The 16,920-nt window shown below is 41.0% G+C and overlaps 1 protein-coding gene across 3 annotated transcripts in view; it reads left to right on the forward strand.

Annotated features, from left to right (window-relative positions):
* The window catches only part of SNX25 (sorting nexin 25), a 58,644-nt gene that overhangs the window by 2,302 nt on the left and 39,422 nt on the right, over positions 1-16,920 (forward strand). For all 3 annotated transcript variants that reach the window (XM_035111747.2, XM_035111744.2, XM_035111746.2), the window contains exons 2-3: positions 10,045-10,129; positions 12,479-12,695. In XM_035111747.2, coding sequence (XP_034967638.2) covers positions 10,045-10,129; positions 12,479-12,695 — 302 coding nt within the window. The remainder of the gene's footprint in view (positions 1-10,044; positions 10,130-12,478; positions 12,696-16,920) is intronic.

Consider the following 16,920-nt stretch of genomic DNA (forward strand, 5'->3'; position numbering starts at 1 on the left):
GCACCCCTAATTTTCACGACGTAATTTGGCCAAAAAAGGTGTGCATTACATTTGAGTAAATATGGTACTGAAGAACTATCATTCCTTATTTGCTTTGAGGATAAGTGAGAAACAGTGTTTGAATTGCCAAAGCTAATTTTGATTGTAGAGTGTCAGATCTACTGAAAACTATTCATAATGTTGACCGCAAAGGAGTTTAAGCCTGCTTCATAGATCACAATTTTCCTACATTGCTTTTCTCAAGGAAAATGTACCCCACCTTGTGATTGCATGTAGTATCCCAGGACCAGAATAGACAGATGTGTTTGTTGCACATAATAGTATACTCTTAGAAATTATATCCAAAGGGGAATGATCAGTGTGAAGCACAATAGATGAACGTTTGTTTGAGAGCTGTTTATTCAGCCTCACATATAAATAGAAGCTAAACTTGTAAGATTTCCCTCCTTATTCTGTAATTGGACAGACAATGCCCTGAATTTTATGTGTCTGTGATTTGGGTCAACTGATTTGTATAGCCAGCTACTGTACTATAATCACAGCAAAATTCTGGACATGATAAGCATAGTAGTAAGCACACTGATTTGAAACCTACTGATTATATCATCTGCCTTGCATATCAGACAAAATTATTTTGCATTGTTGGCATTGGGACTAGGCATATACCGGTAGTTGGATTTATCTCCCCCAATAATGGGACTTTCATGTGTACAGTACAGTATATCTATATACTCTCTCTCTCTCTCTCTCTCTCTCTCTCTCTCTCTCTCTCTCTCTCTCTCTGTGTGTGTGTGTGTGTGTGTGTGTGTAATTGGTAAAATTCTGCAGTAGAACCTACCTTAGCCTGCACTTTTAATTGGGAACTTCTTTGAATGAGAGCTGTTTTATTGTTAATCTGGGCAATTTATTAAACCATCCACTAATGGTGTCAGCCTCCAAACTCAATGGATTTTGTTGTGCTGCAAGACTTGAATGGATTTGGCTTGTCACTCACAAACCACTAAAGATCAAGACTATTTTATTTGGCTTTAAGATACTTGCTTGTTTAGCAAGGGTGGAATAAATGGCAGGCTGTTTTACTTTTATAAAAATAGAGAACGTGCCACCAAAAGTGTGCTGCATGGGATGTGAGGGCTGGGTGCCATGCAATCTTTGCCTCTGAAAAAGAAATCTTACTGTGATCCACAGGTAGTTGCTGTTACTCGCTGAATCATTACAGACCAAACTTGCTAGTTCTTTATCTGCTAAAGTAGCTTAACTGGAAATACACTTTAAAATAAATAAAAATCCCCATGAAATTACTCCAATCCAAGTCCTAGCTATCTAGGAAGGGTATTGCAAAGAAGACCAGTGAAGTTACTGACCCGTAAAATACTTTTTAATCTGCATGTCTTTTTGCAAGAGCTTATTGCAGTGGTCAGCAAACTTTTTCAGCAGGGGGCCGATACACTGTCCCTCAGACCTTGTGGGGGACCGGGCTATATTTTGGAGGAAAAAAATGAATGAATTCCTATGCCCCACAAATAACCCAGAGACGCATTTTAAATAAAAGGACACATTCTACTCATGTAAAAACATGCTGATTCCCAGACCTTCTGGGGGCCGTATTTAGAAGGCGATTGGGCCGCATCTGGTCCCCGGGCCTTAGTTTGGGGACCCCTGGCTTATTGGGTATACTATTGTTTGGCTTTGTGAAGTCATAGTCATAGAATATAATAAACCTTTGCATCCTTAGTGGTTTGTATACTTAGACTGCTAATTGGCCTTTAGCATCAGAATCAGTTTCATTCTGAAGTGTGACTGTCGGAAAAGCCAGCCGGCAATGGTGCAAATGAGTTGAGACAGAGAGAGATCCGTAGATGCAAAAGGTAAGCAGAGAAGTGCTGAGAAAAGTGCTGAGATTTCTCCCAGCCCCAGCTTCTTTATTAAGCATTCTCCCCTCGTAAAATACATTAACCTTTAACTTATACAGGTAGGTAGCCGTGTTGGTCTGGATCGAAGTAAAATAAAAAAATTCCTTCAGTAGCACCTTAAAGACCAACTAAGTTTTTATTTTGGTATGAGCTTTCGTGTGCATGCACACTTCTTCTGAAGAAGTGTGCATGCACACGAAAGCTCATACCAAAATAAAAACTTAGTTGGTCTTTAAGGTGCTACTGAAGGAATTTTTTTCTTTAACTTATACATCACTCATGCCAACAAGGAAGATGTGTAAACAGACAGACTGGCGCCAGTGGTCCTGTGGTCCTGTGGTAAATCACTTGATGGATTACCCCCCAATAAACTGTGCCTTGCACAGAGAACTCCACCCGCACACCCCCACATGTGACCTAATGTGTAGTTATTGATAACAGCTATCTTTTGCCTTCCAGTTTTAAAGAGTGGGTACTCCTTGTCCTTGTTGCTTGGATTCTGTCTCTAGATAACATTCTTAGATGAGAGCAGCCTCTTGATTACTTGCGGAAATGTAACCTTGCAATTGCAAATTCTCTTGGATTTGTAGGCAGTAGAATTAAATCCTTTGCAGCCTTTTCACTTTTTATGTGCCTCTGCTAGCTGTCATTTTTTCAGGGGTAGAGCTTCCCTTATAAATGCTGCTTTTTTCCTTTATGGTTGCACTCTTTTATATGCACCTCTTGTCTTTTCAAGCATCCTTCCCCCTTTCCTTTACCTTTCTATCTGTCCATCTTTATCTGACACAGGCAGGTACGCTTTCGTTGTTGGGTTTTGTTTTTTTTTTAAAAAAAGAAACAAACAACAACAACACATTTACGGTGCAGTTTTATAGGTGGCCTTAACAATATCCCATTTATTTTCAGATAATTTCATTAAGGCCGATCTTGTAGCTAGCAAAATCAGCAAGGTTGGTTTCCGGACTGGGAAAGAGGGAGCAAAACCTTCCTTGTTGCCATTTGAGGAAGTCAGGGCAAGGAGAGGCTCTCAAACACAGCTAGTGTTGAAAATCCTAAGGAAATCACAAAGTCCCTTAGACCAAGGCTCTATAATTGCAGCACTTACCAGTAGTTTCTTTTCTTTCCTGTTCTGCTTTATTTATTTATTTATTTATTTATTTATTTATTTGCTCTTCATTGGTGGCATGCTGAAGTAGGTTACCTGAAAATGGATAACATTTTACAGAAGCTGCTTAGAGTTGGGTATTTTACACCACGAAAGAGTAGGGTATTTTACTTGTTGCAAATGTTTAAGAGAAAATTCCAAAATCCATATTTGTTGTTGTTGGCATCCATCTATTTCGATAGACAATGGAGTGTGCCTCCGGGGGTGAAATCACTGAAGTGACATCCCTAGAGCACAAGCCTGGGCAGTATGCATGGAGGTCCTGCTAGGGTTGCCATGTGCCCTCTTTTTCCTGGACACGTCTTCTTTTTTTCAGGGTTAAAATCTGGAACAAATTGCTTTTATTTTGTTAGCATCGTCTTTTTTGCTCTTCAAAATATGGCAGCCCTATCCTGGGCTGCCAAGATGACAAGCCGCCCCCCCCCCTGGGCCTTACATGTGGTCCAGAGGAAAGCAGAGCAATTCGTTTGGCACCAAGAGTTGCCAGAAGGAGGCATTCACGGCACCATCCAATCATCTTAGGGACTTTGTGTCGCTTCTCGGCCCTTTGGCTAAGATCAAGGGGACTCCACTCTGGATGTGTGTAGAGTGGAAATAACTTTTATACAATACAGTATGTTCTACCTGGTTCTGATTCTTATTTGTTACAGGCAACCAGATCAATATTGGTTTTTATTACTTTTCTTACGGTTGTTTCTCCCATTTTTCTTACATCCTGGAACTCTAAGGTTCCCACAACAGGTCTCTGTTCCAGGTGTTGACCAAACCTGGATTTTCTTAGTTTCCTCATGATGGGTGCTTGATACTGTGGTCAGGACATGCTTTGGAACTTCAGTTTCAGATTGTAAAAATATACAGTAGTGACAATGGAAAAATCCACTTGTATGCTACTCTTAACTATTGACAGCACAAATGGGTAAAGTATGAAGGGGTAATCTCTCTCTCTGTGTCTGTCTGTCTGTCTGTCTGTCTGTCTCTCTCTCTCTCTCTCTCTCTCTCTCTGTGTGTGTGTGTGTGTAATGATTGATTTCTAGACATTTTAATAACATTTCAAATTGTGGGTGTTTTGTAGACCAGAAATTATTATCTGCATGGTACTATATTTTGTTTTTTATTGTTAATTGTACTGTAACTTTTATTTATTTATTGCTACCATAGGCAGCCTAGAGAATCTCTTTCTGGATGGGATATAAATAATACAAGTAGACAAATATTATCCATAAAATGTAATGGAAGTATTTGTAGTCAGAACTTGACTCTAGTTTATTGGGGAATGAACATTATTCAGCCAAAGGAACACATTCCTTCATGAGCAATATTGCATACTAGTGGTGGATGCAGCCACATAAACACATCTTTCTGACCAGATAGGCAAGAGGCATTGCCACAGTTCTGTGATACATTCCAGCTAGGCAAAAGCACTAGAGAATAGACAACAGAGCCCGAGAAAAGTTATGGCCTCGAGAGAGAGCCCTGAGAGTTGGGAAGCATTTTACCTTCAGGCTTGAGATTCCCCCCCCCCCGCTTTTGTTCCTAATTTTTCAGTATTGGAGTCAGTTCTGTTGCTGTAAACACATTTTAAATAGAGCACTCTTGTAGGTCAGAGAGAAGCAGTTGCATGAGATAAGATTTGTTTTGTATTGCTCAAGTCCTTTCCCAGTGAGCCTGTACTCTTCCTAGTGAGGTATTTCTTGACATGATTTTTTTAAAAAAAATGTTATTTAAGGATTTAGAGAAGTTCATTCATTCTAATAAAGTAACACCCACCTATACCCTGGCTTCTCCACTATTTGGTTCAGGGGGAAGTTACCCAACATTAGCTTACTTGTTATTCAAGCCTGAGATTCAGATAATTGTGTAACTAATTCCCAGATGCTGTGGGCTCATTTGATCCGAACACCCAACTCCGTGTGATCATAGTAAATCCCTTTTGAATGAGGGGACTTTCTAGAAGAGTTTGTGATACAGCATTTGGAAGAGGGTGGTCTGAGGGAGTTATAAACAACAACAGAAATCTCCTGAGTATCCCTAAAGAGGAGAGCGCAAAATATGGTCTGAAGCTCAACATCAAAAAAACCAAGATCATGGCCACTGGTCCCATCACCTCCTGGCAAATAGAAGGGGAAGAAATGGAGGCAGTGAGAGATTTTACTTTCTTGGGCTCCTTGATCACTGCAGATGGTGACAGCAGTCACGAAATTAAAAGACGCCTGCTTCTTGGGAGAAAAGCAATGACAAACCTAGACAGCATCTTAAAAAGCAGAGACATCACCTTGCCGACAAAGGTCCGTATAGTTAAAGCTATGGTTTTCCCAGTAGTGATGTATGGAAGTGAGAGCTGGACCATAAAGAAGGCTGATCGCCGAAGAATTGATGCTTTTGAATTATGGTGCTGGAGGAGACTCTTGAGAGTCCCATGGACTGCTAGAAGATCAAACCTATCCATTCTGAAGGAAATCAGCCCTGAGTGCTCCCTGGAAGGACAGATCGTGAAGCTGAGGCTCCAATACTTTGGCCACCTCATGAGAAGAGAAGAATCCTTGGAAAAGACCCTGATGTTGGGAAAGATTGAGGGCACTAGGAGAAGGGGACGACAGAGGACAAGATGGTTGGACAGTGTTCTCGAAGCTACGAACATGAGTTTGACCAAACTGCGGGAGGCAGTGCAAGACAGGAGTGCCTGGCGTGCTATGGTCCATGGGGTCACGAAGAGTCGGACACGACTAAACGACTAAACAACAACAACAATCCCTAAAGTAGCATAAAATGTCCCTTCATTAGCTTTCTAGATCCCAGTCCAAATAAAAGATACATGTACTCTACATTTAATGTTTATGTTGTGAGGTTAAAAAAAAGGTAAAGGACCCCTGGACGGTTATGTCCAGTCAAAGGCGACTGTGGGGTGTAGTGCTCATCTCACTTTCAGGCTGAGGGAGCCAGCGTTTGTCCATAGACAGCTTTCCGGGTCATGTGGCCAGCATTACTATACCGCTTCTGGCACAACGGGACACCGTGACAGAAACCAGAGTGCACAGAAAGGCTGTTTACCTTCCCGCCACAGCAGTACCTATGTATCTACTTGCACTGGCATGGTTTTGAACTGCTGGGACAGAGCAACGAGACTGCCTTTGGGGGAAGGGTGGTATGCAAATTTAGTTAATAATCATAATAATACATTTTATAATAATGATTAGGAAGTAGTTAAGACGTGTGTACTTAAAGCAACACAAAAGTGGCCTTCCTGTGTATGCAAATCTGATGAATAGGTCATATATTTTAGTTTAATAAGCTGCGATAAGAGCAGTGCTATTTTTCTAGAAAAAGAGGTGCCAGAACTCACTGTGAACTTCTCTGTTTCTCTCTTAGAATGACAATGGCACCCACCTGAGAGGTGCTGGAGCTGAGCTCCTGTGAGCTCCGGCTGTAAAAAAAAAGCCCTGCATAGGAACAAACCTTTGCCCACATACCGTATATATTCAGTCCTTCCTTTGTAGCATTAGTAATCAAACATAGAAGCCTTTAACCATAGTTGAAGTTGGCTTTAGATCTGGCTTCTTTGAAAACTGGTAACCCGTAGTTTTCCGGTTTGTACAAAATGGGAAATGCTAGTTAGTTAATCTTATTGGGTTGATTGCTTTTACAATAGAAGAGTGGGCGCAGGCAAAACGTTTGTTCATATGTCCGCTTATTTGGCCAAGGGGATCATTATCCAAAGCTGGCTGGAGAACTAATACCGAAATGTTATTAGAAGCAGCAACTCTTCATTACAAAACTTAAATATGGCGTTAATTGACACCCAGAGTGAGAGGGCAGGATCCACTGAGGAATATTAATTGTCTCAATATTTAACAGTAAGCATGTGTGACTCATCTAGTATTGCTCCTTCACAACCTGAGTTTTTCATTTGGGCCCTAGATTGAAATAAGATGTTTCTTTTGTGGACAGTCCATTATTATTATGTTCCTGGCGCTATGCCTGTTTTTGTTCCTCCTCATAATTCCCTAGAAATAGTTGATGGGCTTGTTGATGGTGCTGGTTTTCCCCCGTTTCTTTTCATTGACTGAAGATAACCAAGAGGGAGAGATAAATATGCACAGAACTGTGTTTGGTTGCTTGAACTGAATATCTAAGAACGCTTTGCGGAGAAGGCCATAGCTCTTTCGTTGACCTAGTTTAGACCCTTTTTTTTGAAGCCAGAAGAACTGTTTATTTCCACATGTACCTGCCATACAGTAACTATTGTATTCAACGGGACTTAGGAAAGTGGGGTTAGCACTGTAGCATATGAGGCTCTTCTTTGAGTGCCCCTGCCATTTGTGGCATGGCAGGTGGCTGCAGGAGAAAGGACCTTCCCTACTTGGTGGTCTACCCCAAATGTGGAATGGTACAGTACTTTGCTTGGCATTTCAAAGCCAAGCAAATGTTCTTAGTAAAATCCCTCTTGTATGCTATGCTGTGTGTGTTTATTTCTGCAGCTTTTCGTAATTGTTTTTTTTTTAATATTGTGGCGTTTAATGTTTTGGTTTTAAGAGCCTTTGGAGAGCTACTGCCAGTTGGACTAGACACTATGGGGGTAGATGGGCCAATGGTATGAGAGTATAAAGTGGTTTCATATGTTCATAACCCTTGAGTGTGAATCAGAAGTGTACATAAGAAGAAAGCACGCTGAGTATGCAGTTAGCAGTGTACACAGCATGCCCATGAAATGAGAGGCTGTACTTTCCACGTAGAGCACTTACATTCCATGTTGCACAGGGGTGGGAAACCTCTAGCCCAGTGTTTCTCAACCAGTGTGCCTCCAGATGTTTTGGGACTACAACTCCCATCATTCCTGACCACTGGTCTTGCTAGCTAGGGATGATGGGAGTTGTAGTCCCAAAACATCTGGAGGCACACTGGTTGAGAAACACTGCTCTAGCCCATGGGCCAAATTTGACCTGCCAAGACTCCCCATTTGGCTCACCAGGGCATTTTTGCCAAGCCCTGCCCTATACTGGCTACCATATATGAGACTCACCCCCCCCCCTCCCCACTACAGTGGTCCCAGTCCAATTTGAGTCCTTCCCCAAGCTGCTACTTTTAGAAACAAAACAAAAAAAGGGAGATCCTGATCACAGATTTCGCACATCACATCACATCTGGTAGTTTTCCAGGAAACAGGGTAGGATGGGAGCGGTGCTTTTAGTCAGGGTGGATTTGATTTAAATCAAACTGATTTTAATCATGATTTTAATCACGATTTAAATCACTAGTCAGTAAGGCTTGATTTAAATCATAGTTTTCTACATAAAGACTAATTCTTGCTGGTATAACTTTAATATGCAAGTAGATGAAGATTTTTAGAATAACAACTTTTCATATTAGTTTTTTATCCCTAGTTTAATAGGTTAATCATTCATATATGGACAACTTTACTGTTGTACTTAGGAAGGAGAAAAATAATCATTACCTTAATAATAACAATTTAAATAGATTTATTCAACTGAAACAATAACATTACAGCATATGTTATTTCCTTAAACAAACATCCATGTTTGTTAACTAATTTGGCTAAACAAAAACAAAATATATATATTTTAAGAAACTCAGCCCAGCCTACACATGAAAAACCTAAATACTGTCCACTCCAAACAATCAGAAAAATATTGTTTCTATTCTATTCACTGAACTTCTTGAAACTTAGCACTGAAGGGGTTGTTTCTGTATTCATAGGTTTGTAGAACAATAGGATTAAGGTCTTTTTCTCAACTCTGTTCATGTTATAACATTTTTGCTGGGAAGAAGAGGCATGTGATCTCTGTTGAGTCAAATGCAGTTTTGAGAACTGCAAAAGTAAACCAAGCACCTGTGATAATATCTTGTAGGCAGAGAAACTGCCCAATAATCTTACAAAAACCTCTGGAAGAGCATGACATTGTGAATGGATTAATGGAATTTATTTACCCCCAAAATTAAACATATACAACCTTATTCTACATAATTAAAAAACTAATCTTTATTTCATGATGGAATAACCTTTGAGTGGTAATATATTTTCCTCAAAAAACATTTTATTTAAAAAAATCCAATTTAAAACAAAAAAATCGATTTAAATCAAAAAAATCCGATTTAAATCAAAAAAATCCATTTTTTATTTTTTAAAAAACATCATTGATTATTATCCACCCTGCTTTTAGTATCTGTAATATTTTGACTGATGGATTTTTTATACAATATATATGCTGCATTTTTGTATGTGTATGTAATGTGATTCATGACATGGTGGCTTGCCTCACACCATCTAAACGAAGCCAGTTGTAAATACCTATTCTGCGGGTTATTGTGATTAAAGCTGTTGCTGCTCATCTTTAACTTCAAAGACAATACTGCTGCTAACTTGGGTGAACAACTGAATCACCCTATTTGCATAGTGTTGCTTTTAGAGTCATTGGAGATGGAGAAGCTTTGAGGGAGATGGTTTTTTATCTGTGGAGATGCACATTTATTGGACACATTTAGCTGTACAAGAAGTCCTCCTCCTGGGTGAGGTTGATTCCGATCATGTTCGTCCCCCTTTCATGTTGGCAGCAAATGTTGAATGCTGACTCCTTGTGACTTCAAATATATGGTTGTATTCTTATCTCGCATACTGTGGCTGTCAAATCTGCTGTGGGTTGACAGAAGATGAATGGTTCTCTTCCCTTATTAGTTTACATGTATTTGCAAATTTGCAAATTATAACTTAATTTTCTAGCTTCAGATTGGTCATTTTAAAAAATGAACAACTTTTGGAGTCAGGAGACTGGCTCAGAGTTTTGGCAACCCCAGATTTGGAAAGAAAATTACTTTTTAAATGACTGGGCTAGTCGTAAGACTGGGCTAGATGTCTCGAACATAGTGTGTGCTTTGCTGGATTTAGCAATCAAATATTATTTAAATGCTGCATTCGTCCATGTCTTAGGTGTGTGCATGTTTGCTGTCTTTCAGACTCTTTTATCTGGAAACGCACATGAATCTGTCCAGTCAAGGCGATTGATGATTTCTCATAACATGGATAAAGCTCTGAAAGAAGGTAGGACTCAAAGATAATCAGTTATTTGATGAAAAGTCATTGCCCTCAATATTTCACACCATGGGATTTTGTAAAATAAAAATTTGAGAAGCTCCCCCACACCCACCCACTGTACTTTGGGATACATTCAGGTTGCGCAACTAGTAGCATGGAATCTGAATATCAGTAACTGCTGTCATTGTCTAAAGTAGATGTATTGTATGGTTGGTTGGATCCATGAGTGGAGTTCCCCTAACAGAATGGAGTGCTCTTGAGTCTCAGCTCTCCCTTTCAGCTGTGAAAGATCAGGAGATCCTCTGGAATAGAGTTGGAGGTGGCACAGGGGACTGCAGTTGGAAACACACAAGAGACTGGACGCTGGCTAACAAATTGAAGCTTCATTGGACAAGGCAGAATATGACTACTTGAATAAACAAGAACAGTAGTCTTCATAGAGAGCACACCTAGCTCCTTCCTTTCTACATTTGGAGGTTTATACGGTATTACATAGAGGGCTTATTTTCAACCAGAGCTCACTGGAGCTCAGCTCCTGCATGGCTCAGGTGGATGCTATTGCTATTCTAAGAGAAGGGAGAAGTTCATGGTGAGCTCCGACACCTCTTTTTCTAGAAAAATAGCACTGATTACATACATACATACAAACAAACAAACATACATATATACATAAATAAATAAATAAATAACTTTCCACAGTTCAAATCATGCTCAAGGTGCCTTACAATGTGAAAAAATACAGAACTGCAACATAACAAAAGTAGTCATAAACAATAAAGAAAACACTAAAAAAATACGCAACCAAACTGAACAATTTCCACAAAAGTTCTAAAATAAAGATACAAAAAAAATCAACAACACCAACAAAAAACCTCAAACAAAGAGTCTGTTCAGCAGCCTCAGTTTTTGTAGTTGAAGTGAGCCCTGCCCTCCCAGGCCAGGCGGAAAAGACAAGGAGCAGGTCTTCTAGGACTCACAGCCAATATGGTCTATTCCCCCCCCCCCTTTAAATTATCACCTATTCAGTATTGGAGAATCATGAGGCTGGCCTTGAAAATGATCAAGGATCCACTTCTCTTGCATTGGCTTCTTCTTGGAGGAGGCAGGCAGTTAGGATAAACACTGCGGGTAAGAGATGTGATTCAATCAAAGAAAGTCTGTAATAGCTGGGTTTTCAAACTAAGGAACCCGTCATCAAAAGAATATATGATGCTGATATATCCTGAGTGTGTCTGTTTTATAAAATGTATTGTGCAGCCTAGGGATGATATTCCAAAGGCAGTATCCAAATAATTTAATTAAAAAGAGTGAAGACATGGCTTAGGTTGAGTTGCCAGCAGATAAAGGATAGTATTTTCTGTTGTCTCTTAGAGAGCTTCTGTCTGTAAATGAATGCTGAATTGCAAAGGCTGTATTGCAGTGGTAGGGAGTAGCCTCGCATGGGGCTTAACCATGAGCATTCTAATTGTGAAGGCAGGAAGAGTCCGCCATGCAATGTGGGCAATTGGCGTGGTTGCTATTAGCAGAAAATTTCATGCATTGGGTTGAGATCTACAGTGACCAGAGATAGGAGGCTCGGTGCGAAGGAGCTGTGGGTAGAAGCGCATGGATTTACATCTGAACCAAAACCAGTCAACACTTTGGATTTCATGCCCATCTACAGTTGATAGTGGGTTCAGTCACCTCTAATGTTATGTAAAGTTTGTTTGTCCCCTCTTCACATGCTCTTCTTAATCAGGTAACTGCTCTGGCAATGTCTGTTAATTTGATGCTGCATCTAAATCTGCAAACCGTCATTCCTGTGAAAGTGAAAGTAACTGATTTTAAAAAGTGGGAAGTGAACCAACGCAGCTGTCTTAGTGAACAGCATGAGCTTTTTTTATTTAAAACTCAGTAAGATGTGTCTACATGTGACTATAAAGCAGTTAGGCATGCCAGACCAAAAAGGTGTGATAGAGCTGGGTATTTAATAGTTTCATAAAATAAAGCTTAGTTTTCATGTGACACAGTGTGTTTTATCAGTTGTACTTAATTAAATTACTCAATCTGTGGGAAATTACCATATTTTATTTTTACTTACAGTTATAGGTAGCTACTTAGGATTTCTAGTAAGGTGACTGACAAATGGCAGTTTCAGTCTTACTCTGTGAACCCCCAGGAACCTTTTCCAAGGTCATTTTTTTCTTATATCGTCCCTTTCTTATTTTTTTTAAAGGTGGGAGAATGCAATACGCTGAAGGTGTAAGCAGCCAATGTTTTTAAGCACCAATTGTTCATAACAGTACTCCCCGCCCCCCCCCGCCCCAGAGCTCTTGACTGAATTCTGCTTCAACTTTGGTGTTGCTTTGGTTTCAGTGTTTGACTACAGCTACAGAGATTACATTTTATCTTGGTATGGTCACCTCAGCAGAGACGAGGGACAGCTGTACCACCTGCTATCCGAAGACTTCTGGGAAGTTGCCAAGCAGCTGCGACAGAGACTCACTCACATTGATATAGTTAAAGTCGTCTGCAGCGATGTAGTGAAAGCTTTGTTAACCCACTTTTGTGACCTTAAAGCAGCCAGTTCCAGGTAAAAACATACTCCCCACAACACTCTTGTTCCATTTTAGTTTAGCTATTCTCCCTTTCCCCTTTTGCTTGTGTTTGAACTGTATTGAGAGACCCCGTGTGGTGTAGTGGTTAAATTGCTGGACCAGGACATGGGATACCAGGGTTCAGCCTAATACCTCTCAGCCTAACCTTACTCACAAGGTTCTTGTGGGGATTAAACAAGGAGAGGAAGGAGAGGAAGCCACTTTGAGCTGCTTAGAGAAAAAGATGGGCTATAAATACATATGATGATGATGATGATGATAAAGAATAGTGAAGCCTCCTTTGAGGCAACACCAACAGAAACAACGATAAACAGCAATGATAACCAACTTTTTTGGCACGTGTGTCACAATACAAGTCAAACCTCTGAGAGACTATATATGCCGCATGCTCCCTCATACATTGTGGTTGGCCTGTGTCTAGTCTACTGAGCTGAACAGACCCTGGCCAGTAGCAGAAAGGCAATCGGAAGTGTAGGCTTCTTCCTACTCTTCTGGCAGTCATATGGACCCTCCTTTTCCTACCTAAATATATAATGAACTTCTATTGTTTTGGTGCATATGGTACAGGTTTACCTTCTATGCCGTGTGCATGGCAAGGCATTGTTCCCATCAAGGTTAGAATTGTGGCCAAACTCATAAGTGTTTTCTGTCCTGTATTAAAAATGATAAACTTCGCCACTTATTCTGTTGGGAGCCACCCAGAGTGGCTGGGGAGACCCAGCCAGATGGGTGCAGTATACATAATAAATTATTATTATTATTAGCCTATTTATTCAGCATTTGGGGTGGGGTGATTCAAGACATTTTTGATCTCAGTTAAAGATGGGCTGTGGAGGTTGCCAGAAAGCAAAACTTGGCAAGAGGTTTTTTTAAAATAAATAAATAAAGAGAATAAGGCCACTGATGTGTTATCAGACATGGATTGCAGTTGTATATTTGTTGTCCACTTCTCTTGCACTAGGAACTGAATCCCTTTGACCTGGGTGTGTTCACTACATATGCATGTGAAGTATCTTGTGAAAGCTGATGTTCTTGCAAAGGGAATTTCCTCTTTGTTCTTGTAGTTCTGTTTTTTGTTGGTCTTGGCATTTGGCAGTACAGTACCTAGTTGGCAAAGGTGATTAACAGAAACCACAACAAACAGGGAAGCATTAGGAGCAACTTAAAAAAAACCACAACCCAAGCTAAAGTATATTTGTGTGGTCGGACCCATGGGCCAGCTAGGCGACTGCTTGGAATCTCCCGATTACATCCTTTGAAACACAACTGTGTATTCCCCCCCCTTCCCACCTGTTGCACATTGAATGTGGCCGATTAATAGCTGTGTAGTTGGTATATGTGAGTCCTTGGGATGTGGCAGCTCTCCATGAGGCATTGAAGCTCAGTGCATGACCTTGCTGGCCGGTTTGTTTGTTTATCTTGGAGATGCTCTTGATGCAATATATTAAGAACCAGGTTGCTATGTGGCTTTCTCTAGCAGAGAAAGAAAGCTCCTTGGCCTATTTTTATTCCAGCTTTCAGTATGAATTCCCAGAGTGCTTCACATAAGAGGAAAATGCAAATTTAAAAACCCAATTAAAATATAAATAAAACAGAACTGAATAATAAAAAATACAGTTATTAAAAGGCAGCAGGATCTTAAAAGTGAGGTAAAAATGATCAGCAGGACTAAAACTATAGCATGCACAAATAATAAGGTCACCAAAGTGGGCACTAGATGTTGCTTTTGCATAACCTACTTCTTAAGGATGTTCTGTGTTTAAAAATGGGGCGGCTGCTTTGAGCTTTCTTGCTTGGGATACCAGTATAGCACAGTAATATTACATATTATAGGGTGGCAATGACCAGGGCCAGAATAATCCTGGTCAGGCCACACAGGCCCTAAAGTAACCAGAGGGAATCCATTTTATGCAGCCAGTAGAATTCTATCTCTGTTTCAGCACAAGAACAGCATGTTTGCACATCTAATGCAAAGATCTAACCACACACAGCACTTCTGAGAAACTCTAGCAAACTAGACAGGGCCTGTTTCAACCCACTGTCAGAGGATGTAGCCCTGCCACAAAAACCGCAAGTTCTACGTAGGGCACAACCACAATTGTGTCTGTAAAATTCCAGATAGACACGTGTATGAAGGTACCAGGTACATAACGCCACTTAGTGGAGTTAGGTAAATGACGTTGCATCTTGGGGTGCTCTCTCTTGATTGGTGGATGAAGTACTGCAGAAAGGCTGATCTTCACTCTGTCAAAAAGGTATAAAAGCTCTCTGTACATGAACAAGGGTCGGGCAGAATGAGAAACTCATTCTCACTGCCACCATTTATTGCAATAAATGTTTTAATAAATCTGTTTTATAATATGTACAACTGCCTGAGATTTCGTCTGGTCAATTTGGGAAGCCAATCATCCATATTACATTTCTGGTGTCCTTACATTTCTGGTGCTGTGCGTGACTCGGATGAGGGCATTTCCCTGAACCAGAGGCAGTCCCCTTTTGCCCCACTGGACAGGGCGCAGATTCCTAACGGCGCCTCTGGTCTGGTGCACACCGGCAGACTTTTTCCGGAGGATCAGAGGCGGCCCTTGAGTTTCCGTGCCCTGGACGAAGAGGCAAAAGGACCGAGGTTGGAAGGGAAGAACAGGAAAAGCCGGCTGGGGTAAGTAGAAAGGGAAAAGGTACCTTGAAGGGAATTGGCCCCCTTTAATGAGGGGAAGGGAGATCCTGATCACATCTCCAGCGTGTTGGTAGTACTCAGTTAATCAGAGGTCAACTGGGAAAACCAGGCGCTTTGGGTAAGAGGCAAAGGGAGGAGGAAAATGTGTATGTTAGTAGTCAGTAGGGAGGAGGTCCCCTGACAAATAGATACTTAGGAAACAAGGAAAAACTGGGAGGTAGAGTGTGGTAAAGTGTCCAATGCATGGTATGTGTGGCAAAGTTTGCAGTGCATGCTCTGGTTGAATGAGGGGATACAGGGCCATAAATGGGAGGAGTATGGTCAAGAGGAGGGAAAAATGTGATTTCCCTAGAATTCATGATAGATAAATTCAGAATGTCATAAAAGAAATTTAATTTACAAGTCCTGCCAACAACAAGTTCAGAGAAAAAGGGTGGCGCAAACCAGTATTCCCCCCCCCCAGAGAGAAGAAAGGCATTTTGAGAAAGAAGATGAAGAGAAAGGCAGTGGTTAAACAGCAACAAATAATGGCTCAAGGACCAGTGAGGAACCAGAAGGGGTTCAAAGGTCACTGGTGAAGGTCAGTTGCTAGGACGGAGATGTCTCGGTCAATGTAAAAGAGGAAGGAAGAGTGTTCGGAGAAAGATGGGACAAGGGGGTCCCAGCAGAAGAGAGTTCGTCGGTTTGGCAGGCATGGCAAGGAGCCATGGTCAAGGTGACTTAAGAGTTACCTGCATCTGGACTTTGTTATAAACATAGGCACCCAGTATTCTGTTTTTAAATATCCTTGAAACAGCACCAAAAAGCCAAAAGAAGCATCAGACTGATTTTATGCCTAAAAGGGCTGTACAAACAGACAGCAGAGGATTGGTTCAGAAAAATCATCTCTGCAACCTTTAAAATGCTATTCACCACACTAGAAATGAGGCTACCGCCGCACAGGATACTGACAAAATGCCAGTAACGGTGCTCAGAAAATGTTTTCATATGCTTCAGCTGGCTTCAAAAGAAAAGAAAAGGAAAAAATCATGTACTTAAGTAGTTCACAACGCAAGAGACAATAGATTTTATTTGAACAATTAACAGCTGGCCAGGTAGCCCTTTTGAACTCCTCCTGCTGTGTGTACATCAATCAGGCTCAACGCGTGGTGACCGATATTGGACGGATCAGGGAACTAACATCGGTATACAACCAGAGTAAACATGTTCAGAGTGATGTTAAAAACATTAAGAAGCAGGCTGATTTGTACCACAAGGTTAGCCTAGATGGTGAAGGTCTGCCCAGTGTATGGAGTTAGATTAGTTCTTGGCTCCCAGGTTGGTCATAGTTAAAAAGCTTCTGGTAACCCTTCTGAGACAAGCTGAGTAACAAGCTGGGAAAAGTCAGCAGAAGCTTCCTCACTTACTTTGCTCTCTGTTGCCCATCCTTTGACCTAACATTGGAGCATGGGAAGCTGCTGGCTCCTCTGTAGAATCATAGAGTTGGAAGAGACCACAAGGGCCATCCAGTCCAACCCCCTGCC

Source organism: Zootoca vivipara, chromosome 9 (genome assembly GCF_963506605.1).
Source record: "Zootoca vivipara chromosome 9, rZooViv1.1, whole genome shotgun sequence".
NCBI lineage: Eukaryota > Metazoa > Chordata > Lepidosauria > Squamata > Lacertidae > Zootoca > Zootoca vivipara.